Below are 26321 nucleotides of genomic sequence, written 5' to 3'. Positions count from 1 at the left end.
GTTTGCTTTTGCACAGACCAGACACAGACAGATTTTGACATATTAATAAATACGAACTACAAAAACGAGTGGAAAAGTTAAGGATTAACAGCTGGTTGGTTTTAGTTCAACGACATTCAAACTAAAGACTAAAACAAAACGAACAAAACCAACCGACAACACAACCACGGCCACCTTTAGCACGGCCGCCTTTAACTCCAGGCCGCGGCCTTCGAAGTGGCAACGTTGCAAGTGGTGTTGTAACAGCTGTTTTGTTTGGAAGCAGCTAATGTTATTTGTGTATTTACGAGTTACTGGACTATGACAATATTGACTCCGCTTAAAATGTACAGATATACATTTTTAATTTATATTGTTTCGGTTTTCAATTCTGTATGTTTTATTTTCAATATTTCAATAAATTTATGTTCATAAATTTAAATCAATAAAGTGCGAATTAATAAGCTGATGTCACCTGTCTGTCGTGTTATCTTATGGGATGTCTGTCACTAAACAACACCACTTGCGACGTTGCCAATTCTACAAGGCCGCGGCCTGTAGTTAAAGGAGGCCGTGCCTTTAGGCGGCCGTGAATGTATACTTGTACTATCCAAACTCAATTGTATCTTTAGTCAGGGGTGCCCACAAGGGGGGGCCGTGACGCAGACTGCGTCATTGAAATTCTTGGGGGGGGGCTCAAAAAATTCAAATGGGGGGGGCTAAAGTTAATTGCAACAGTGTTCAACGTGACGACAATCCAAAATACATTACGAAATCGCCAGATAGAAAGTGGATAATTAATGACAATAGTTATATTATTGAATTAAATTAGTTGAAATAGGATTTTAGGATAGTTTAGGATTCGTGTAGAAAGTTATTATTTAAGATTAGCAAGACGTGAGATCTAGGGAGGGAGCGCACGGGATGGCTCAACTGCTGTGATAGATAAAAGATAACGCGTGGTACAGACACGTCCAGCTACACCGCGACTTAAGCACAGCAGAACGCTTTGTTGACATAAAGCTCATTAAAATACAATCAAGTTGCAAGTAGCATAGGCTACAAAACTTTACACTTTTGTGTATACTCGATTACCTGAGTTAATAGGGAGAGGGGGGGAATGAAAAATACGGTTAATCCAATATAGTATAAAAACAGATGACAAACTCATTAAAACGCTCTAAACAGCCATTAAGTCACGATTTACATTTTTATAAACGAAATTCAATATTGCACAATTATTATTATTGTAAATTTCAAATCATTTATCTTGGTTCAGTTGTACAAACGGCAACGTTTAAAATTGTAGCTAACTCAAACTCAACTAATCACTAGCCAAACATTACATTGCTAACAATAACGTAAATATTAAAGGAACCTTTAGAAAGTGTTATAAGGTACTGCTCATGATAGACGGGTAGGCTACCGATAGGTGCTGTGCATAGGAATTGATATATTAAGTAATAAAAAAGTGTAAAATTAGATTTGGAGATAATTATAACACTCTTTAAAAAGAATGTAACGAGAACAATCTTGTTATTCTCTTTCTTTGTTCTTCTGTTCATTAATAGGTTTCTCTTCAATTCATACACAAATTCAACAAGTCGCCATATTTAGGCCTACTCATTGGCCAATCACAGCCTAACTAAAGTTACCATGGTTATCACTCAATCACAGTGTACTAAGCATTATATCGTCATCATTCCCCAGCTGTTGTATCTGAATCTGAAATCTGTTGTATTGTAACATAGCGCACAACAGACAGAAGTGTAACGGAGCAGACGATTTTGTTGGCGCAAACGTTGTTTCCATTTCATTTTCATCAAAGGAGCTGTGATGTTTTTAAAGGAAGGGAGAGGGGATCGTTATATCGAGAAAGACACTGACAATTCGTTATGGATATTCTGTGGCAATAAAAATTCCTTAAATTGAGGTGACTTATAAAACTCTAATTTTATTTATATAGAAAGATAAGTTTTCTAGTCCTGTACAACACTGATTCACGGTCTTTGCCCTGTAATCAAAATTCAAGTACAACTTGATACACACAGAATCTCCGGTTCCCGACCTGGATGAGGCTAGTTATTTAATTTAATTTACAGTTACATATTAGTACTCGTGATAAATCAAAACCGTTATGTAAGCCAAAGCCACACGGTTATTAATCTCACTTGGTTTTGGATTTGCTTACAAACGTGATCGGAAATGGTTAGGGCCTACACAGTATTCTTAAAGAACATTTATGTAAACATATCAGTGACAGCTAGGAAAAGGAATCTTTATCAAAACAGCTGTTCGTAATTTCATATATGACGTGTTCTCTTAACAGATTATTAGTATTTCATAAATTAATGACGTATGTAGTAAACATGGAAAAAATAAACTAGAAAAATCACACAAAATTGTATTTTTTATCGTCCGTTATTTTATTTCCAAAATAGTGAGGCCATATTTTAATGGCTATAAGGTCTCTCTCGCCAATCCTGTGGATACAATTAAACCATTAGAATCATAATCGGCACTCTAGTTTTCTTCAGAGTAGGCCATGAGTAGGCTGCATAAAATGCCTTCTGGGCCGTGACAGACGGACATAAATGGAGATAAGGCATGTTTCAACTTCTTCAATGTATAAAACATAAATAACCCAAAACATGTATAACTCTGAGCAATGTACAGACAAAACTATAACTTTATTGATATAGATTAACTGGGTTTGAATTTTAAATATCTAAACAAAATTATAAAACTTCTTTTTACAAATAGTGCTGGGCGGGGGAATAATGTTTCTCATTTGTTGTGTACATCATTTATGGGGGGGGGGCTGTTGCTCAATTGGGGGGGGGGGGGGGGTGCGTCATGAGTCTAGGGGGGGATGGGCACCCCTGCTTTAGTTGACATTAATGGAATTCCTATTTGCAGTACCTATTCAAAGTCTGCATTAATGGTACGTCTAGCTCTCATAAATGGAAAGTCTACTTGTAGTATCCAAACTCAATGGTAGGCCAGAGGCCTGTATTTGGTTTACATAAATGGAATGGCTATTTGGAGTATCCTTTATTTCAAGGACTTGTATCAAAAACTTATTTAACTTATTGCACATTAAAAACTGTGTATTTAAAGTTAATTTGAAACATATTATAAATTGTTTTTGATAGTAAATAAATACTAACTTATTTACCTCTTTTCAAGCTAGTGGTGAAAATAGTCAAGTTTCCTGATTTGGAGATGGTTTAGTCTTAGGTTTTGCCCTATGGCATTTGATTAAAGAACGATCATCGGTTTATGATCTTGTTAAAATGGGTTGCTCGTAAAATAAATAAATAAACTTATATTGGAATCATAATGTTGACATTTTTTACAGCATTTATTTCTAGTTCAATGATGACATTATTCACAGAAGTGTTAACAAAATAAACAAGAAAATAACAATAATAGCATCTAGGGTTCGCCTATACCTGAGACACTCTGTGTAACATAGTTAATTTAGATAAAAATATTTAATTTCCTTCAGGTTTTATTCATCCAATAGCTCTTAAGGAAACCTTCGACGTAGCCTCCTGTTCTTTAATACTTTAATACTTTTCAATGAAATGGCGACCATACAAAGTAGGAATTTTAAGCCAAGTATGAATGGACATGAGTGTAGGATGAGTGGCACGATCTTGTAGCCTTGTTAGTGACTAAGGCCGACATATTCCTTAGACACAGCTGTTAATTAATAGCCCATACAGCTAATGGCAACTAAGGGACCTACAGTTTATAGTGGAATCCGAACCACATTTTTGCCTTTGGTATTATACGAATTGGTCTAATTATCAGATAGTACTGCGGATAGTCGTAGTACTCACCCGTGCGGACATTAATCCACACCAGGGAGTATCGCATCCACAGTGCATGCCTATATAAATATAAATATCCACAATTCGTGACCTCCTTGTAGCTGGATTACAGGACGACGCCACCCGTCCCAGTCTCCGCAGTTGCTTCACCAAGATGAAAAGCTAGTGCACCAGGAACATTGTTTGAAGACTTCAGAAATTTAGAGGTGGGTTTTTAGTGGGTTTAAGGTGGGTTTTTAGTGGGTTTTAGGTGGGTTTTAGAGGTGGGACCGCGACCACTGGCGGCCGGCTCGACATAAGGGTGCACGCATCGCGATGGTTTCTGTGTGTAAATATTTTGTAAAATGTAATGTGTTTTCGTTTTGTGTTCGGTAAAAACTTTATGTATTTATTATAACGAATCGTTCTACGAGGATTGACCCGATGATGTGATTGTCGTCACGAAACCGGTCGTCATCTAATAGCACCAAAGGATTATTGAACAAGGTAACTGAGAATGGAATGGAGTTAAAGGCGGCCGTGACTCAATCCATTCCATTCCATCGCGTCGTTTCGTTTCCTCGTTTCATTCTCTGACTCTGAGCTATATCATAGACTAACCAACACTAAGGGAGTATATTTTATCTATGGCTATATCATGGCTATATTCATTTTTGCTTTGTTCGTTCATAAAAAAAATCAATTTCAATTCATTCTCGTGTTTCTTTTCGACTATCTCCGGTGAGCTGAATTTTTATTTCAGGACTAGTGTTGCCTACAGTATTTTTTGAGGCTTCTGATTGGCTGAGGGAACATCATTACAGCAACGATACGGTTGATGCCATCGGCCTCGGTGGTGTAGTGGATAGAGTGCTGGGCTGATAATCCGAAGGACCCGGGTTCAAGTCCCACCCGTAGCACTATTTTTTTGTATTGGATTTTTTTCATTATCAACAAGTTTGGTTGGTTTGGTTAGGTTATGACGGTTTAATTTTATAATTAAAACATTATGAAATTGAATTTGACCCATTTATAGTTTTATTTTATGAACAGAAATATTTTTTGGTTAAACCTTCATTTGATTTTTCATTGTTAGCAAGTCTGGTTAGTTTGGTTAGGTTATGTTAGTTTAATTTTATAATAAAAATTATAAAATAGGATTTGAGGCATTTATAATTTTATTTTATGAACAGAACTATTTTTTCGATTAATAAACATTCATTAGATTTTTTCATTGTCAGCACGTTTGGTTGGTTTGGTTAGGTTCTGACGGTTTAATTTCATAATAAAAAAATATAAAATTGAATTTGAGGCATTTATAATTTTATTCTATGAACAAAAATAATTTTTCAATTACTAAACCTTCGTTATAGTGGTTAGTCTATGGTTATGGTTATAGTCAATCAGAAGCCTCTAAATGACACTGTTGGCAAAATTTGTCCTGAAAAACAAATTGTGCCTCCGGTGAGTTGGGATGGGATGGGACTGGATCGGCTGATCGTCACAATCAACACAATTGTCAAATCACAATTCACAATCGAATTGCGTCGCGTAGCGTAGCGAATCGAATCACAAGTCCATCCATCAGTCCATGTGTTAGCTGGGTTCGGGTTGTGTTAGTGTTATGTTTATAAATTATTTAAGGTTATTGTAATCGTAATGTTATGACAACATATTTTATAACTTAAGTTATTATAAAGCAGTACCAATAAGTACACGTATTTTGTTCTTAAGCAAATTTAAATACTACAAAGGGTTAAAAATACATAAGTAGGCCTAAGTAGCCTTAATCAAATTAGGAGTCAACATAAGCAGAGGTTAGGTTATTATTGTGTCTTGGTAAGTTTACAACACTTAACTCTTAACAATTCTTAATTCAGAGTAGTATCATTGAGTATGTAGCCTACACGTCAGTTTATACTAAATGGTATTACTTTTATATTAAAAGTTAGGTAGGCCTAAACTTAAGAAACTTTAAAGTTAGGGTTAGGCTCACTCTCATTTCCCTTCCATACTTTTTTTTATACACATAAAATGGAAACAAATAAATAAATTGGACCTTCTCGGGAAATTTCAGTCCTTAAAGATTATTCCATAATTAAGGGCTGACTAGAAAAGAGCAAAATAAGTAGTTTTTATTTAGTCCAAAGGAACTACATCATTGAGTTCTCTGAAAAGAAACATCAATCCACTTAGTCTAGTATAGAGATGTTCAACATGATATGACCATGACAGGAGTTGATCCACATCATAAACACCCAAAAACTTTTAACAACTTTGACCTTGTCACATTGTACTTCAGGGATTTTAAGAAGTCCAAAGACAACAGTTTGGGTTTTCTCATTGTTAAACAAAAAGCTATTCGTAGAGAACCATTCTGTTGCTACGTTTACTGAGTTTTTTTGCCTCAAGCTGAAGAGATTCTAAATCTCTGCTGTGTGTACGCAAAGTTGTGTCATCAGCACAAAGGTATGTGTTACATTTGAGACTGGGTGGAAGATCATTTATTGAGATTAAGAAGAGCAGAGGGCCCAGGACTGAGCCTTGTGGTACCCCACAGTTGCTTAAGGCAACCGTGGACCACCGACCCCCACTGCAAACCATCTGTCTTCGGTTACTAAGATTAAAAACTGCTTCAGCAGTTTTAAAGCACGAATTTGGACACCATAAAATCCAACTTATAAGAGCAGGACATCATAGTCGACACAGTCAAACGCTTTGCTGAGATCAATGAAGGTAATGCAATAATGCATTACCTTCTGCACCCAGTGCATTACCCTACAAAATGCACTTTTCTGTCTGAGAAAGTAACTGAGGTGCTGGCGTATCCAGTTGAATTGATTTTTAATAATATGTCCATACTATTACTAATCGATCCCAATATAATTGTAGGTACCCATTGAAGGTATTGATTAAATGATTGGATTTGATTTAGCAATTGACACATGTTACATACTTTTTTAAGTTAGGTCGACATTTATTGCCAGGTCACATTATATTTTGTCAGTTCTAACCTAATTTGACAACAAATATTCAAGTTGAACTGTTGTATTTTCCCAGGAGAGGTCAACACCATGGCTGGCACTTCCCTTGCGGAGCAATTGAAGAGACTAGCAGCTCCTCAAACCTCAATTCTTGTGCATACAAAGAAGAAGCAGTCTTTATTGTTTGACCCTAAAGATGCAGCAGACATCGATCGAGCAACATTTTATGAAATAGGTACCTAAGTTGTAAAGTTTGGTTGTGCCTGATTCTGATTAAAACTGTTTATATCCATTTCTCATTACACCTGTCAACTAAAACACTATTATAGTTTTAATTACCGTATACTATGTAAAACTAATCTATTAACCTAGAGAATCATAACAAATTCTAAGCAAAATATTTTGAACTCAAAATTCTTGAATTTTAAGCAAAAGTTCAATCAATTGCTCTTAAAAATGTCTTTCACAACACACCTTGGGTGTGATTCCTTTAAAGGGCACTGTAAGTTTTATAGTTTCATAAAACTTAGATGCTTTAAGTCTTTTCCTAGGTAGGCCCTACCTACTTTTTTAAACCTTAAAACTAAACAATTATTTATATTTAAATAACCCTGTCAATATTTGATTTAACTTAGCACTCAAGTTACACTAGCCTATAGCAAATGTTGTCTGATGTCGAATATTAACTATCTGCCTTGTAAAACATGTTTCCATCTTTCACAGGAACAAATGGATTAGAAGAGCTGAAAGCAATAGACCCTCGACTAGGAGAGTTTGAGAGAACATTGTTTGATGAGACAAGTCAACATTTGGAACGTGCTGTAGAGGATAAGCTTGCTAATGATAAGCTTGACAATCTTATCAATAGGTTTCTCATTCTGCTGTCTCCTTATGTGAACCTGAAAGGAGCCCAGAAAACATTAGAATGGCTTATACAAAGGTGAGATACTGTGATGTTTATTAACGAACAAGCTCCATTTAGGGTTGAAAAGCAGTAAGCCTAAATTTATGGATTGTAAGTAGAAAATTGTACAGATTTTCTTAGTTGGTTTTTTCACGCAGTACCGGTAGCAAATTATACACAAACAATATACATGATTCTTCTCCGTTGCATCACTTTATCAATAAATAAATACATGTACATCTTTCAAGACATGATGTGATGTCTGGTTTCTAAAATAGTTTTGAGTTAGGTATTTCTGTTTTGATGAAGGGCTACCACAAAGGGACTAGGCCTACCTTATCCTGGAGATTTTATTCGTCAAATCACTGTGAAACATTAATTTAGCCACTTTTAATAATACCCCATTGGTCAAAAAAAATGTTGTATAACTTACTGTTTTAGATCATTTTATGACATTTTTTCAGAGCCGGGAGTGGTTGGCAGATGTCAGACTTAAACGACAGACATTAGTTATACTTAGAGTTTGGAGGAGTTTAAAATCAAAATCTTTTACATTTAATATTTTACTAGGCGAAACTCGTTGAAATCGACAGTTACTGTTAAGATTCCAAGCAATATAATTTACCTATCAATCAATAATAAATAGCTCCGTTGTTGGAACAATTTGGGTTGATCGTGATTCAGCAGTGTGCTTTAGATACGTGTCCAATCTTAATAATCAATAACTCAAATGAAAGCTGGTATTTCCCTGAAGGTTCTTAGATCAAAACATATCAAAACAAATTTATGTTTTTTGTTTGTGTAATACATTAAAATCCATTTTTAGCCCCTGAGTTGTGATGGTAATTAAAAATAGTTATTAACCTTCGTCTACAGCTCAAACTGTTATAACTTGAGTTACAACCGTTTTGGCATTATGCCATTGTCAGACGCGGAACATTCAGCTGAAGTAGCGTCGTCATAGTCAAAACACATAACACGAACAACATTTTACATTTAAAGAAAATACAACGAATAACAGGCCTGTCGCCCCACGGTACGGCATCCAGTTCAGATCGCGGCAATGTCAACCGGTACCAAGTGTGCGACAGGCCTGTTATTTGTCGTTAAATGTCAAATGTTGTTCGTGTTATGTGTTTTGACTACGACGACGCTATTTCAGCTGAATGTTCTACGTCTCACAATGGCATTATCATGCCGAAACGGCCGTAACTCAAGTTATAATAGTTTGAGCTGTAGACGAAGGTAAATACCTATTTTTAAATGAGTAATACAGTCTTTCTTAACTGATTATTGCGATCAATTTCTCGAATGAAAGCATTTATTTCTATTTTAAAACCAAGACATATAAACTTATTAAAATAAAAATTGGAGTTATGTATCATTAATTGATTGCAGATATAGTAGTTAACTTATAATTATTGTTGATTCGTCATTCAGCAGTGTGCTTCAAATACGTCCGATCTAAATAATCTAAAGATCAAATGAATACTGGTATGTCACTGAAGGTTCTTAGACAAAAACCTATAAGATACTCTAATTAGAACTGGTGAAATACATCTTTAACCCTCCGAGTGTCCCTAGTTTTGGCCTTAATGTCTGCCTATTTTTTGCGCATTTGCAAGGTTTTATTAAAACGGATCTGAGAAGCTTAAAAACAATGATAATTATACTGTTCTATATACCATTTTGTTTGGAAAATCATGGGCTGCAATATTATACATAAAACATAAGGAAAATTTGTTTCAAAAAAATCTTTTAGTTAAAAAAAATATTTTGGAAAATTAAAAAAAATAAGTTCGCGCTCAATGAAATTGTATAAATTATAGGCCTATAAATATTTGAAAATAGCCACTTTGTTCTAAATTTTATGAGGATTACAAATATATAATAATATAAGGAAGTAGATTTGCAAATAAATAAGTTATGGGCAAAAAACAGATTTCAGTACATAGCGTTTAGCTAAGAATGCATAGCCTAACCATAGCTAGGAATCTGGCTGATAATTTACATCAATATCACTACCTACTTCTTCAGGATCATCAACCAGCCCTTCAAAATCACTTAAATCTTCTTATAATGCACCACGTATATCACTACTTTTGATTTTTAACACTAAACAATGATAAACGTAATAAAACACATCAGTCATAGGTGCGAGGTTAACCAAGCTGTTTACAAATACGCACGTCAGCTGTCTGCTACAATTATGATCGGCTCCAGAAAAAAAAAGCGCTTAGAGACAGACCTCCGGAGAAAGCTTACAATCTGACAAATAAAACGATACCTAACTCGATCCAGTTCAATCCGATTTTGTCAGTCATAGAGCCTTTGCCGTAAACAGTGTTTGTGAGTCGAAGCATCGACACAAAACACTACACAAAGTGTGTTATGTGTCGAAGCGTCGACAAATAGGCTAACACTCGGAGGGTTAAAGGAAGAAATAGTTTGAAAAGAAAATTTTGTTTATCGTCGAGTAATACAGTAGATAGATAAATTATAATGCTTAATGGCAAATCTGTATGTGCATACGTTTAATTTGAGCCCAAAATAGGTAAAAGAAGAGCTAAACAAACTCAGAAAATAAAAACCAAGTTTAACTCATGAAATGTTCAGGGAGGAAGTTGTTTTTGTGCATAACTCGAAATATACGTCAGATAAAGGAATGCCGATGTGTGCATACCTTTAGTTTAAGACTAAACTTATGAAAATCGTTTGGGTAGAAGACCCATACCGACTTGGAAAAGAAAACCTTAATAATTTTTAATATATTAGACTTCAGCAGTATTTAAATAAGATAAAGCACAATGAAATACAAAATAATTGCTCAAGGGCATATGATTTCCTTATGAGGATATTTAACAGTGTTCCCACTAGTCTTGCAATTAACAAATTTTTTAGATGACATTGGTAATCCTTCATTCATCGAAGTCCCAAACGTGCCAGATTAGCAAAATTTTTTCTGTACAGAAAAAATAAAAGGCCTTTTAGGTAGGCGAACTGTGTGAATTGCAAAACTTCCTCAATATGAAATAGCCATAGAGCAAAGAATAACATATAGGCCTACCAGGACAAGTTTGCTTACCAGGCTACATTAAAAATCAATTGGGAATCATACTGACTTAAAATACGTGAGTTTGACTAATACAAAAGATTACTTTATTGAAATTATTTCATTCTTTTCAGAGCATTTGAAGTCGGTTGTATTTTTTTACGAAAACAAATTATAGTTCAAAGTGTTGGAAGTTGGATGATTGATAAACATTTATTTATATCTATGATAGCCTTTTATTTGGTGTAGCCTTTTAATTTTTTTACTCTTGCAGAGTGAGCCAAAGCTCAAGAAATTTTTATTTGGTATTGTGTTAATCAAAATAGGCCTATCTTTGGAACAGGAGTCTCCAACCTACCCGCAGGCCACATCCGGAATGGATTTTATGCGGCCCACGAAGGCCTAATGAGAAATAATTATTTTTATAATATGTATACACAGATGATCGTCAAAGTCACGGAAACTCGTGAGTGTATCTTGCTGTCTCGTCGATACCCTTATCGTCACTCACGACTGCGGCAACACCCGTAAGTATTTGGGGTATCGGCGATACTGTGATCGTCACTTGTGATCGCTGCAACACTCGTGAGCATATCGTGGGGTCTCGGCAATACCGTAATATCGTAAAATGTTTGGTGTTGTGTTAACCAGTGTTCTCATCAGCCCTACTTAAAAACTAAACTACCATTATAGAAGAAATATAATATCATAATAAATATACTGTAAATGCAATTTTAACTTTGTTTAAGAATAATCATGAACCTACTTAGGTTATGTCAAATTATAAATATGAGAAATACAATTATGTACCCATAAAAAAAGTTGTGAGGTAGGTTAATTATTGTTTTGATTGGTCACAACATCGTTCACACAAAAAGTACAGAATATTAGTTAGTCTACAAGTAATATATTAGTAACTAAAAAACCAGCAAGAAAATGTAAAACTATACTGCTGAGCTCTTAATAAGAAAACTACCTCATTTTGGGTTATTGGAAAGGTGGCTACCCTTCTGCACTGAAATAAACGGTCTGGCCCGCCTTTCCTTTGAAAATTGACAGTGCGGCCCTTGTGTAAAAAAGGTTGGAGACCCATGTTCTGCTATTTTTGTTCCATGTTAATGTTCCATGCTCTGGAATAACTCAGTTTGTATTATGAATTTTTTTTTTCAGATATCACATCCATCAATACAACACAGACAGTGTTGTAGCGCTCTTTTTACCTTATCACGACACAAACATTTTTGCGAGAATGGTCCAAATTTTGCCCCTTCATGATAAGGGAAGTCGATGGGTTTGGCTGGAGTCCTTGAAGAAGGAAGGAATTCCAATGTCAAAACAGTTTTTGCTCTCTCGGGCTTCCTCTGATCCTTCTTTCTTCAAATTTATCTGCAATCTTCCACTGCAGGCAGTGCAGGTATGTTTTGTCACTGTTTTGAATGAAACTTGGTGTAGGCCTATAGTATTTATACAACTTATTGCTCTGTGTTACAGTGTTAAAATGCTCTTAAATTGTTCAAGTAGAATACCTGAGAAACATCACGTTTAATCAGTGCTCGATTTGTTAAAAATAAGGTGTCGGAACTGTATTTAATGTGACGAGAACCTATTTATGCCAATATTTTTATCCTTCAGAAAGAGAGGTAGCGAAACTCCATCCCGCCACTTTCCACCCTAAATCGAGCACTGCGTTTAATAATGATTTTTATGGCTAATTAAAAATTGTTGAAATATTGAGTCATACCATTTTTACATTTTTATCTCTATTCAAATCACTATTTTAACCAAGAAACCTGTATATTTACTATATTTCTGAATTCAATGTTGGACCTATTTATGTTCATTGACTGTCTTAGCTTCAAGTTTACAATTTCAAACTGAAGTATGCAGAACTAATTTCTAGCCCAGCTAATCTGCGGAAAGTGCTTATGTTATATAGCTAACATTTTCCTGAAATAATATTGGCAAGGAATATTTTAAAACCAAACCGTTATTACAGGTACATGGAGAAAAAAGCTACTGTTTGACAACTCTGTTTGCTTTTTACTGTACAACAGTGATAGGTGCTTTGGATCAGTCTCTTCAGGTATGACATTTAACTAAGTAGGACAAGTTAAGTAAGCCACACTGAAGAATTTTACCAATAGGCTATTCCAATTTTTTTCACTCTGCCCAAAAATGTTCAAGTCTAAATTGATACAGTTTACTCTTGGTAATTCAAACACTTGACAAATTGAAACCTGCGATAATTCAAATCAAAACTTAATCCGTGGAGAATCTCTTAATATTTCCAAGTTTTACCATGCATTTTGATGCATTCAGTATTTCGAAGTCCAAGCAGAGTACAGTCCATCCTATTTGGAAGTAATTCAAGTATAATTCAAAGGTAGGGATTCTTTCCTGACATAACGGGAAACTATACATCCTGTTAGCACAGTAGTTTGTCTTGAATGATGACGCAAGAATAAAAATAGCCAAATAATAAACAAAAATAACAGATTTTTTGTAACTTGTACTCAAAAAAGTAAGCTGTTGTTTGTTGTGAAGTACCTAATTAAAATAAGCTGTTTAATTGTAACTAGCTGTTACCATAGACTAACCAACACAAGTAGACTTCTCATCCCATTGTAAATTTTGAATCACGTTTTTCGTGTCTAGTTCATGTACGTGACACAAAGGCGCTAGTGTCGATGAAACTTTGTTTCAATTATTTTAGGGTTAATTTCTTGATTTGTGCTTTACTGTTTGGTTATATAACTAGGGGACAAGAATTGTTTATGGTTAGATCGTATTATTTGGTTAAACGAGGTTTTAAATGGCTGTAATAACGGGAAACAAATTGTAAACAAAACACGACCTCTACATAAACCGTACATGAACTAACAATAAAATTGTCTTCAGCTGTTCCATAAGGATGAGAAATCTACTAAGGGAGTATGTTTTATCTATGCTGTTACCCACGGGCTTCGCCCCGTTTGACATCATAAGTATTAATAAAACTATTGATTGGTTAAGTTAACCTGAAATAATCAAAATACAGTAAAAGAAACAAATAATCACACCTGATTTTAATAAGGTAATAAATTGAAAGAATAACAAACAAATAAGTACAGCTGAGGTATTTTTAACATTAGGTATATGAAAAGTTCCCTTTAGAAAGGAATTACGACCTTAAAGGGTAATTTATGACATAATGGATAATTTTGCGCAAGGTTTCTCGTCATGACGAACATTTTAAGTATATGGTTTATGGGGGTGTTACTTGTAGTTTTCTCAAAAGTTCATGGGTAATTTGGTTTTATATATAGATATCAAGTACCTTACTAATAGGACTACATTATTTAAAATAACAATCTCTTTGTAATTTGAATTGCAAATTTTTCTCCTGATAAATCAAACTCTCAATAAATCAATAGTTATTTGTGTAACCACGAGAGAAATGTTTAGGCACAAGCCGCAGGAGTGTGTGGATAATATTTTTCCTACAGTTACTATAGAACATCTATAAGTATAAAAGAGGATGTTTGTATATACAGGGTTTTGAAAATGTCTGGAACCAACATTATATCTGGTGAGTGGTTAAAGAAAAACAACTGATATTTTGTGTACGGATATACTATGGTTTTACCTATCTTTTGGTGCCTTATGATATTTTTTACCACTTATAGGGAACGTCCTGTGGAGGATGCAGTAAAAAGTTTTAATGGAAGCCTATAGTAAATGATACATCATTTTAAAGGCCATTTTTTTCTGAGTAAGGAGTTGCAAGTTTCATCTCAAAAGGACCACCCTAGCAAAAATGGCGACTGTTTGAAATTTAAAAAACCACTTATAGGGAACGTCCTGTGGAGGATGCAGTAAAAAGTTTTAATGAAAGCCTATGGTAAATGATACATCATTTTAAAGGCCATTTTGTTCTGAGTAAGGAGCCGCAAGTTTCATCTCAAAAGGTCCACCCTAGCAAAAATTGCGACTGTTTGAATTTTTTGAAAATAATTGAAAGCTTAATTGGTATTTATGTTAAAAATAAGTTTAGTAAAACAACACAAACAATTTAGTTAAATGTTTTTTTCCATTCATTTTTCAGTTTATCACGTTATAAACTACTGTACTTCGTAACTGGCTTGTAATAGCATTTAAAGGAAACAAATACGGACCATTTAAATAGCAATGTTTTTAAATTTCAAACAGTCGCCATTTTCGCTAGGGTGGTCCTTTTGAGATGAAACTTGCGGCTCCTTACTCAGAACAAAATGGCCTTTAAAATGATGTATCATTTACAATAGGCTTCCATTAAAACCTTTTACCGCCTCCTCCACAGGACGTTCCCTATAAGTGGGTTTTTAAATTTCAAACAGTCGCCATTTTTGCTAGGGTGGTCCTTTTGAGATGAAACTTGCGGCTCCTTACTCAGAAAAAAATGGCCTTTAAAATGATGTATCATTTACCATAGGCTTCCATTAAAACTTTTTACTGCATCCTCCACAGGACGTTCCCTATAAGTGGTAAAAAATTTCATAAGGCACCAAAAGATAGGTAAAACCATAGTATATCCGTACACAAAATATCAGTTGTTTTTCTTTAACCACTCACCAGATATAATGTTGGTTCCAGACATTTTCAACACCCTGTATATATATATATATATTTGGCAGTGATAAACTCAGACACCGCTGAACCGATTGCCACGAAACTTGGTACATATGTGTAGAATTTCATGGAATAGGTTTATACACCATCAATTTCGTGATCCGTCCAATCGGCTCCGCCCCAGTGGCTCTGGAGTTTCCCATGTTAACCTTATGAGAAATGGAATTAATGAATCTTACAGCTGTTTCAATTAAACAAGTTGGTTCTGTTCTATGATGTTCAATAGCATTAAAGTTACAAGGATTACCAACAGGGTGCAGCACTATTATTTCTTTTACATTTATGACAACAGCTAATTTGCAACCAAAAGGTGAGTGAGCATAGCGAACGAACTTCAACCTGGAGGCGAGTTAGCGTAGTGAACGATCTAACCTGAAGGCAAGTGAGCGTAGCGAACGAGCTAACCTGAAGGCAAGTGAGCGCAGCGAACGAGCTCCAACCCAAAGGTGAGTGAGGGTAGCGAACGAGCTCCAACCTAAAGGTGAGTGAGCATAGCGAACGAACTTCAACCAGGACGTGATTGAGCCATGCGAACGAGATCGTCTTGAAAATACTGTCATTAATAACCATGAATGAAAATAACCATTAATAATTAAGCTAGCATAACCTAGCATTAATATAAGAGCAATAATAAAGAATCGGTTATCCTTTGTACTATATGTGTTTCATTAGTTGTCGTACGTATTTTAATTTAGTTATAAGCACTTCATATACAATAAGACAATTAAACGTTACGGTACTTAAATTATAAATAGTCAAAGGCAAGACAACGTCCGTCGGGTTCAGCTAGTCCATATATACATCCCAAAGTGCCCATGAACTTTTGAGAAAACTACAAGTCACACCCCCATAAACCATATACTTCAAATGTTCGTCATGACAAGAAACCTTGCACAAAACTATCCATTTTTGTATAAATTTCCCTTTAAGGTCGTAATTCCGTTCTAAAGGGAACTTTCCATATACCTAATGCTAAAAATACCTCAGCTGTACTTATTTGTATGTTATTCTTTCAATTAATTACCTTATTAAAATCAGGTGTGATTATCTAGTTTGTATTACTGTATTATGTTTAGTTTATTTCAGCTTAACTTAACCAATCGATAGTTTTATTAATACTTATGAAGTCAAACGGGGTGAAGCCCGTGGGTAACAAATAGTAGAAATAATTAGTCTTTCAAACAGTAAACAACACGATTTAGGTTACGTTAAATCCAAGCGTTGGACAAAATGAGAAACAACTGCACCAGCTGATTGTAGTCGTAGTATTTTTAAGTGTTGCCAATCTATTTTCAAGCGTACATGGATTATATGCATAATAAAAGCGCGCTGTTTTGTGTTGTTTGGTTGGAATACTGGTGTGCGGCAAAAAAAAAGAGTGTGGCAAAAGTAAGTAAACACAGCAATTAGCAACTTTCTGTTCTATAATCAGTGCAAGAAAGCCCCCACTTTGTCAGGTGACTGTAGGAAAATATATATAGTATAACCCACCAACTTTGAATCATCAAGAGTCTACTTTGTAATCAAATTAAAATATTTTCTCTTTCACAGGTTTCTGAGGTTCAAGTAACTCATTTGCTACCGTCACTGATCGCTGGGCTCAGTTCCTCCCATTTGGATTTCACTGCTTCATCCTACATGATTCTCGGGCACCTGGTCACCAAGATTCATCTCACTGCTGGCATATTCAATGAGCTGTTCTATAAAGTTGCCAAAGTAAGTGCGTATAAACTGTTCCACGTTCTGAGTAAAATTAATAGAGTCTGATTAGACCTGTTTTTCAGTCACAACTATAACTTTTAAAACTGCCACAAGCTACATTCATGAAGGTTTATAATAGGCCTAGTGTAGTCTTGTAATATTGTGTTGTGTGACATTGTAGTAAGCAGGGAGTTAAAAATAAACTGTGAAAACAAAATTGGCAATATAATATTTTTTTTGTCCTAAGAGGCTAGGCAGGAACCTGGGATTGTTTTTCACATTACTTCAGGCTAGACCTAGGGGTTGCGACAGTATCACTTAGATAAAATCCATTGGGGATTTGGCGGGATTTGAACCCAGGACCTTAGGGACTGAAGTCCCACGCTCTAACCTCTAGACCAGCTTGCTCCCCCAATATATAAATATAATATAATAAGTAGGTATGTAACCAAGATATAATCAAAATATTTTGTGAAATAAGGTTAAAGATTCCTTATTCTTATTAGTTAAATGTTTTTCCAGTATCTTCACCGTTACATACGTGTTTTGTAAATTCATCTTAACTAGTGTACCTGCTGCTTGGAAATAACTGTCTCAACAAATACATGAGTTGTGCGATATTTGGTATAATCTTTGTTCAGTAATGTTTGTGACTAAAGCGGCCCACACACTGGGGCGCTTGTGCGCGCACATGTGACGCGCGAACAGCTCGACGCACATGCGCCTCAATGGGTGGGTAAATGTGCCCATGCTCACGACGCGCATGCGAGGTGCCTGGTGCCTGCCGCCGGACCTTCGAGCATCGTCACAAGTGCGCGAGCTTGTTACGATGCGTGCCAGTCTGTGGGAAACCGAGGCACATGTTCAGTGTTCACGAACTAGCAGTAAAAACCATAGCTGCATATACTGTAAATAAGGAACTACAAGGTCTGCGCCTGCGTGGCACCGTGTAACATTCACTGCTCCAAGTGTTGTATTTTATTTGTCCTTGTTTGGTTATGGACTTCTTTGTTGTGTGGTTAAGATGTCCTTTAATGACTTAAGAAAGTTTTGGTCTGAGTTTATTGAGCTTTACAGTTATTGGGACGTGAAAAGTGTTAACTATTCAAACAAATAAATGAGAAAAGAAATTAAGTAGCTATTGATAACAAAATGCAAAGGAGTGTTTCCTGACACTGACGATTTAGTTTGTGAAGACTAAAATTAACTCTTTGAGAGCTTCATAACGATGTGAACCAATTAATTAGAACTAATTAAACTAATTAAATATAAGTCTATAACCCTCATACTCTTAAGTCTATTTTAGTCCAGTTTTGCTTGCAATTAAAAAAAAATGTCCTTGTAAAAAAAAAAAATAAACTTCAAACTACAAAATAAATAGTAAAAAATAACATGGTGAAGATACAATTTAGTTTATTAGAATGGTTTCAATATAACTGTTGGATATGCTGTTATAGCCCACTATTATCATCGTCAAAGACGGTGGTGCGCGCGCATGTGTCTGTAGTGTGTGGTTACCATTTGAATCGCACATGTGCCTAGAGCCGCTCGCAGTCACCTCATCACGAGCCACGGAAGGCACATGCGCGCTAGTGTGTGGGCCGCTTAACTGGAACTCTAAATGAACACAAACTACATTTCTTGCTGGTTTAATCCCAAGCTAGATCATTTCAGGACCTGAGTCCATTAGAATGTCATTTATCATCGAACTACTAATAATGATGCTGTGTAATAAAATTTCAGTGTTTGGTAGCACCAATGGTTGGACCGATCCATTAAAAAACTATTACAATCTAATAGTGTGAAATATACAAAATAAAAAAGTTATACATGTTTCCTTTTTAGCTGTTTATGTGAAAAGAATCAAATGAGTTATTATTTCTAAACAAATTTAATGGATATTTAATTTGCAATCCTTCTTGTATGGTAAAGGTAGACCTTTTTAAAAAAAAATGTATCAAAGGAGTTGTAGCACTTAATATAATACTACAGTAGAACCTCTAATATCCGGCCTCGGTTTGACTTCAGTTTATCTGGCCACTTCTCGGAAGCTAATATAAACATGTGAATTCATTGTTGTGTAATTACAAAAAAAATCAATGGACAAGAAAATTGATCAGAAAATTGCAGACTATTTTAAGGTAAAATAATCTTCAAAGCAAATTTATTTGTATTAATTTTTACCTCCATCTTTCATTAAATTTAGATTAGCCTACATCATAATATTGATATATTAATTACCTAATAACTTAATAGTAGCATTTTCTGTTGGTTAATTTACAAAAAAACTCAAACACTATTGTTGACGACATTTATTAAATATAAACATCGTATAAATTATCGTTTTTATAAAGGGTTGGTTTACCTTGCCAGGGGCTCAGACCGATGGTGGTTGGATATGAGGGGTTTTTACTGTATCACATCAAAAAGTATGGTTACACTAATGTATGAACCACTCACTTAGACTTGGATACATGTCTAAATACGTTTTAAATATTACAGGTTAATGCTGTAGTATTTGACTTGAAAAAAGCCAACCAATCATTAAATTTTTGTCTCAGAGTAATCAACCAGGACTCCGCAGCGAGGCAGCTCTGGTCCTTGTGGTAATGTCCCAGTGTGGTCAACTGGCTGCAGCATTGCCAACCGTTGTGCATCTCGCGTCGTCCGACTGGTTCTTTCCTGCTCTCACAGACCTGGCAGCTTCAGGAGTCGTTGTCTTCCCATTGGTCAAAGCCTTTGTCTCCGAATGTCTGACGGCTGTAAAAAACACAGACAACGATCAACTACAACTGCAGGACTTTGTGTCCAAAATGCTGGAGAATCTGTCATTCAGCGGGGATGAAGCAGGCAGTTTGTTCAAGTATGTGCTTTTTGAGTGTGAATTATACTTGAACTGTAGTTAATTTTAAACTAAATACTACTTGAAATAACCAAATACAATCTACAACATAGTAATCAAAGTTTCCTAGTGACCTAATCTGTAATCGCTCTTCACTGTATTTAGATCACAGCTCAGACCAGTGGTCTCTACTGACAGGCAGTTGAGTTATTGATATTACTCTACGACTGGGACGATGGCGTGGTCCTGTAATCCAGCTACTAGGAGGTCACAAATTGTGGACAGGCATGCACTATGGATGTGATGCTCCCTGGTGTGAATTAACGTCCGAACTATGGAGTACTACAACTATCCTGATAATTAGACCAATTAGTTAATTACAAGGAAAAAAATGTGTTTCAGATTCCACTATAAACTGTAGTTCCCTTAGTTACCATTGGCTGTATGGACTAATAGGCTATTAATTAACAGCTGTGTCTAAGGAACATGTCGGCCTTAGTCACTAACAAGACTACAAGATCGCACTCATATTTGGGTTCAATTACGAACATAGTGGCGTCCCCAACTTAAATAATTGATTGATAATTGATACCTTAGAAAAAGTGATTGTAAGTAAAACTAAAGTGTAAAGTCAATTTATAATTCAACACTTCAGAAGTTTGATACACAAATCTTACACTAGATATTTTGTATTTGACTTTTTTCAGGCTGTTCGCAGAGAAACCTCTCACAGGCAATAAATGGTTCCATAACACAGTTCATCAGCTGGAGAAATCCTATCCGGAAGCATTCGACAAAATTGTGAAAACAAATTCCAACTTGATCTCCATTGTCCCTGGTCTGTCCGAAAAGAATGACCTGTTCCAAAAACTGAACCATCCGTCATCCAAAGTGCGACTGGAAGCAATTCAGTACATCAAATCTCACCAGGAATTCCTGAAGGTAATTTAAAGTTTTGAGAACCTATAGTAGAAGATTATTAATGTTTTGGAGATATGTTTATAAACTTATAGAATGGTTGGATTCACTTTATTTAAATTTAACTTTAACAGTGTGTTTTAGCCTAGCAGTAATAAAAGGCTTGCCTCCAGATATATTGTCATTATTAGCCATGTTTTTAGCTACGTAAAGACCCGTAGACTTGTGGATTTTAAAGCTCTAAATTATTGAACAAAATAGTCATGTTAAAGGTACATAGTTTTGTGTTGGGGACTAAATTGAAGATATAACTAATTAGTGATATCTTTGTTCACACATCTGGTGTAAGGTTTTAAATCAACGGTTAACGTTGTGATTTCAGATAGCCTCAGTGTTAAGTAGGCCCTTAACGTTTATGGTTCTGCGAAACTGGCATTTCCTCAATTGCTAGCAAAATATTGTACATAGCAAAATATTGTATATAGCAAAATTTAATCCTAATATAATACATTTGTTGTTTGTTTATTTTAGAATTGTTAAAACTTATTTCCTATTTATCCTTTTAACAGGAAGAATGGGTGCAAGAAACTCTTTCTTCTCGATTGTCTGATGAAAGCTCAAAAGTTGTAAAAGCAGCACTGGATTTGGCTAATTGTTTACCTAAAGATCAGCTATTAAATCAGCTGATCAAGGTAGTTACTCACAGCTGGCTCAACAACAAGTTCCTTGGACCAGTAGCGCTTGACAGACTCATGAATATGGCCGTAGACTCTTCGTTGATCCTCATTCTGACAATTCCTTTTTTGCTCCCATCGGGGGAAAAGGGTTTGGCAGTTGCCAAAGAGATGCTGAACTGCCCAGTAATGAAGAAATTGTCAGTTTTAAAACCCATATTGAAGAGTGAGTATAGATTTGGCTTACATTTGTTTGATAAGTAAAACATTGTAATCCTGTATTGTCATGGCTTACATTTTTCAGCCCTACAAAATAAAATAAGTTTCTTCTGGAAAATTAAACACTTTCTATATTGAATGGATTTCATCTGAAAAACATATCAGGCTGAAGCACAGAATATTTAAAAAAATGTATTAGCAATTTTAAAATATGTTTTTAAAAAGCCTTTAGAAGATGATTATATATTTTATAGGACTATTTTTTTTCACGTTCATTCTTTAATCGATTTCTTTCCTACTTTCTTATGATTGTAACATTTAAAAACACATAATTTAAACAGACATGAGATTATTAATATGGTATTATTGATTGTGTTTTTTTTTTTTTTAACATGTATAGCCTCTAGATCTAGTTTATGCAAATTTGAAGATTGAACTTGTTGTACTGTCAAATGATCCGGTTTTTGTCCGTCAACTATGGTTTTGTACATCAAGGTTCATTCTCAGGCTGAATACCAAGCAGTTTAAAAAAATCCCCATCTCTGGGGTTATGAAGCGTCGTTACAAACTCTTACACAATACATATGGACATGAAAACATTCGCCAATTAATAGTACTAACAACAGATGTTTGGAATAGCCGACAGATGAGTCAAATCAAATCGAATCAAATCAAATTATCTTTATTCACTTTATACATTTTACATACATGAATAGTGTCAATGCATACAAAATCGGTTATGCAACTTAATCTAAAAGCCTTGACCATACAATTTGACAATTATTTTAGAATGTCATTACAACTACCCAATAGTTCTTATTGGGTTAAAAGTAGTGATGGATCAGTACTTCACCTTCCGCTGGTTCTTGGCAAAAGAACCGGAACCGAGAACCAGTGGTGAAATGTCGGTACCGGTACCTTTGGTACCGATAATGCCGGAAATTACCGATATTGCCACGATCGCACGACGATGACGTTTCTTGGCCGGAAAATGGCTAGTTCAATTCAATTCAATTCAATTTATTCAGGAAAAGAAACATTACATATAATTTTTACATCAAATACTCTGAAATTAGGTCCTTGCAAAGCAAAGCTTGAGTGCAGGGACTGAGTCGCATACATCAAGTGAAAATACTATACTATAACAAATACATAGATGTATCAATTACATTAAATTGTGACATAAATATATTGCTATTAGCTATTAACTACCTATATTACTTTTGTGCAGTGTTGGGAAGTAGCGCGCTACAAGTAGCGACGCTACAGTAGCGCGCTACTTTTTTTGTAGCGTTAGCTGTAACTACGCTACTTTTAAGATTTTGTAGCTTTAGCTGTAGCTAGCTACATTTTTAAAGTAGTTGTAGCGGAATTTTAGCTACTTTTCTCGCTACATTAACATTGTTTGGGATAGTGATTTTTATCATAACCTCAACCTTACGTGAAACCTTTCAAACTGAGATTTTCAAAAAAATTAGGCCTACTTTCTTGGCTTCATACAGCTGGTTGCAGCCGTTTCATTCCCTATACAACGTTGTGTGGACATGGAGGCCATTAAATTAGTGTTATCCACATTTTTGGCTCTCATTTCCTTAATTTACTACTCTATGATTACTGTCCTGTCAGATTAAATAAAATCGCTAGATGCAGACGACTTTTAAACGTTACCGGTAACAAGAGAAGCTATTGAATGCTTGCAAGTGATTGACAGGGGAATTAGTAATAAATTTAGTTTCTTTATTATATCGATAGTGTTTCAACTTGGGTTTTAATGGAAACCAACACTAAACCTTAAAAAAATGAGAAAGCTGGTCTATCAACCTTTGCTTCAGCTGTTGATTGTGGTTCATCACAAGCCCTTCCTTGGTTAGATTACGAAGATTTTTCAAAGGTTTACTAAATTAACAAAGAGGAAATTACCTGATGTGTTTTAAGATATGCCTAGACTAAATGTTAATTGTAAAGAAAAAATCTCCATATAAGATGAAACTTGCATTGAAAAAATAGCATAGTTTGCTCCTTCTAACAGCTCTTGTAATTCCTAGGCTATGCTATGGTTTAAGACGAATACCAAGTTCCAAGTTCAATTATTAGGAATATATCTGTTTAGTCCTTGCAAGAACAAGCCTACTATAGCCAACTTGTTACATAGCCAACTATGCCTACGTTTTATTTTTACTTTACAAATTTCAACATGTTTAAATTAAAAGCCGATTTCAGAATAAGGTGCTGAATACTGTTTTCTGTACCAACTAGGTTGAAGCACAATTTGCCCTATACATAATGACAATAAAGGACGATTTTTTGACATTGAAAAGTGTTATTCATAGAAAAAGTAACTTATCACTATGGTTAAAAGTTATAGCAATGTCGTTTTTAACTTTAAAAGTAAAGAAAGGCATTAAACTCCAATTTCAGTAGTCTAGGCTCTGTAACACAAAAATACCCCCGCCGCAGCAAACCTGCCGACTAAGCGAATTTCCATTTGTCTGAATTGATTTTCAGTTAAATATATTTTAACGAGTACCTAGGTTTGCTGCTACAAGGAAACTAATAAAGTGTGTTTTTGAGTAAAATATTGATAGCATAGTACAAAATAAATAAATTTGCCAAGTTTGATCAAAATATATCCATTAACAAGCAAACTACAACATTTGACAATATTCCCCATAATAATAACATGGGAATTTTAAATTTACAATTTTTTTAATTTTCTCCGTTACTAATAATCGAACAAAAAATCTTTTATATACTAAATTATTTGTTTTTTTAAGCTCTTTAAAAAGGTCTAACAAGAAATTGGGAAATTTTGTGTTTTGAGGGTCAAAAGTGAGAAAAACCAATTTTTACCCCATAAAACCCCCCGTAAAGCCCCGTTCCCATGGTCCGATCATGCTGGTTCGCGAACTCATTCAAGTTTATCCCGCTTTACACCTTTAAACCAAATTTCATCAAAATCGGACAAAAATTACTCAAGTTATCGCGTTCACGGACGTATATATATATATATATATAAGTCTATATATATATATACATATATAAAAATTTGAACGAATGGTGTTTTTGGCCTCTGGGGACATCAAAATGAAAAAGTAAATCGGTCCCGGGTCTAGGTCTTACCGTGCCACCTACGGTAATAGCTACTTCCCTATAGGGAAATTCGCTAAAAGTATTTTTAAATAATCGTTTTACAGTTTTATTGGTCTTAATTGTTGATATAAGACATCTATAAATGAATCTATATTAAAGAAATAAAATTAGCTTTTAAAATATAGTTTGGTTGTATGCCCTTTGAACTTAATGAAATTTACATTTAAGATGCCTAAAAAATAATGCAATATTTAAAAATAAGTAGCCTACTAAATATGATGGGACACCCAACTATTTGGTTCTGTTGTTGTAATGTTAGGTTTGTAATGCCAACAAATTAAATACAATCTAGGAATAATTTGTTTTCCAAGTAATGTTAGATACAATCATTGACTATATATACCTGTAGGTATTTATAGTCAATGATACAATACTGACATTTTTTGTTTAAATGTTTGTTCAATAAAAATGTAGTTGCAATTAATTTTACATTTACCTAATGTGCGTGGAATAAAAAGTAACGTCTTTGGAAAAGTAGCTAAAATTGTAGCTGTAGCTACATTTCATTGTAGCTGTAGTTGTAGCTAGCTACTTTTTCGGAACTGTAGCTGTAGCTGTAGCTAAGCTACTTTTTTGGAAATGTAGCAGTAGTTGTAGCTAGCTACATTTTAAAAGTAGCTTCCCCAACACTGCTTTTGTGTTATCACTATTATAATTCTAATAGATAAATTACTACATCTATGTAATAAAATGTCGAGGTAATGTAAATCCGAGATTCAATTATCATGATGAACTACAACTTTTAATCAAAATAGGCCTAAGAATAGGAAAAGATATTCAAACCTATATACAAAAGGACAATACTGCATGAAAAAAAAGAAAAAAAAGGAGCCTTGGTATGTAGATTTATGCTATTGAAATAATCAGCAACAGGAAACTGGCGTTTGCGCATACACGCTCACATTCCGTAATACGCATTACCCTAATCTACCTCAAAAATACTTAATGGAAAGAAAAAAGACAGGGGTTGTTGTATTTATCCATTCCAAATGGGGTTGTGGGTTCAACCAATCCATTCACAAAACTTGGTAAAACTATTTAAAAAATGGTATTGGTATTGAGATTTTGTTTAGGTATCTGTATTGAGAATCGATACATTTTGGTATCGACACATCACCAATTTCATCAAATATTTTTAACACTTCTGCTACATTATATATTATTTTGATTTGAATGTGTTTAGTGTTTGGTTATTTAAGTGTACAAATAAGTTCTGTTTTCTTAATCCCTTAAGTTTTGTACCAACCTATACTAATGCAAAATACTGTAAAATTGAAATATTGATATTTTTATTTTGTTTTAAAAATTTAAAAAAATTTGTTTGAAAAATTACGTAGCCTATCCTAAATATTGAAATAAAGTACCGATGGTACGTTACATTTACCAAAACGTCTTACCACTACTGTACACATTTCATCTGTGAATCAAACCTG

The 26321-nt window shown here is 34.7% G+C and overlaps 1 protein-coding gene across 1 annotated transcript in view; it reads left to right on the top strand.

The window, feature by feature from the left end:
• The first annotated feature begins 5411 nt into the window (after positions 1 to 5411).
• LOC128999960 (HEAT repeat-containing protein 1) overlaps positions 5412 to 26321 on the top strand; it is a 56383-nt gene continuing 35473 nt past the window's right edge. The window contains exons 1-9 of the mRNA XM_054426761.1: positions 5412 to 5636; positions 6858 to 7016; positions 7505 to 7721; positions 11908 to 12151; positions 12734 to 12820; positions 16936 to 17100; positions 19647 to 19948; positions 20635 to 20869; positions 21415 to 21745. Of these exons, the coding sequence (XP_054282736.1) occupies positions 6872 to 7016; positions 7505 to 7721; positions 11908 to 12151; positions 12734 to 12820; positions 16936 to 17100; positions 19647 to 19948; positions 20635 to 20869; positions 21415 to 21745 (1726 nt within the window). The 5' untranslated portion in view covers positions 5412 to 5636; positions 6858 to 6871. The remainder of the gene's footprint in view (positions 5637 to 6857; positions 7017 to 7504; positions 7722 to 11907; positions 12152 to 12733; positions 12821 to 16935; positions 17101 to 19646; positions 19949 to 20634; positions 20870 to 21414; positions 21746 to 26321) is intronic.

The sequence above is a fragment of the Macrosteles quadrilineatus genome, unplaced genomic scaffold (assembly GCF_028750875.1).
Source record: "Macrosteles quadrilineatus isolate MER2022 unplaced genomic scaffold, UCM_ALF_1.0 Scaffold_8__2_contigs__length_117827958, whole genome shotgun sequence".
Lineage (NCBI taxonomy): Eukaryota > Metazoa > Arthropoda > Insecta > Hemiptera > Cicadellidae > Macrosteles > Macrosteles quadrilineatus.
The sequence above is the reverse complement of the archived record's forward strand: the minus strand, read 5'-3'. Positions and strand labels throughout refer to the sequence as shown.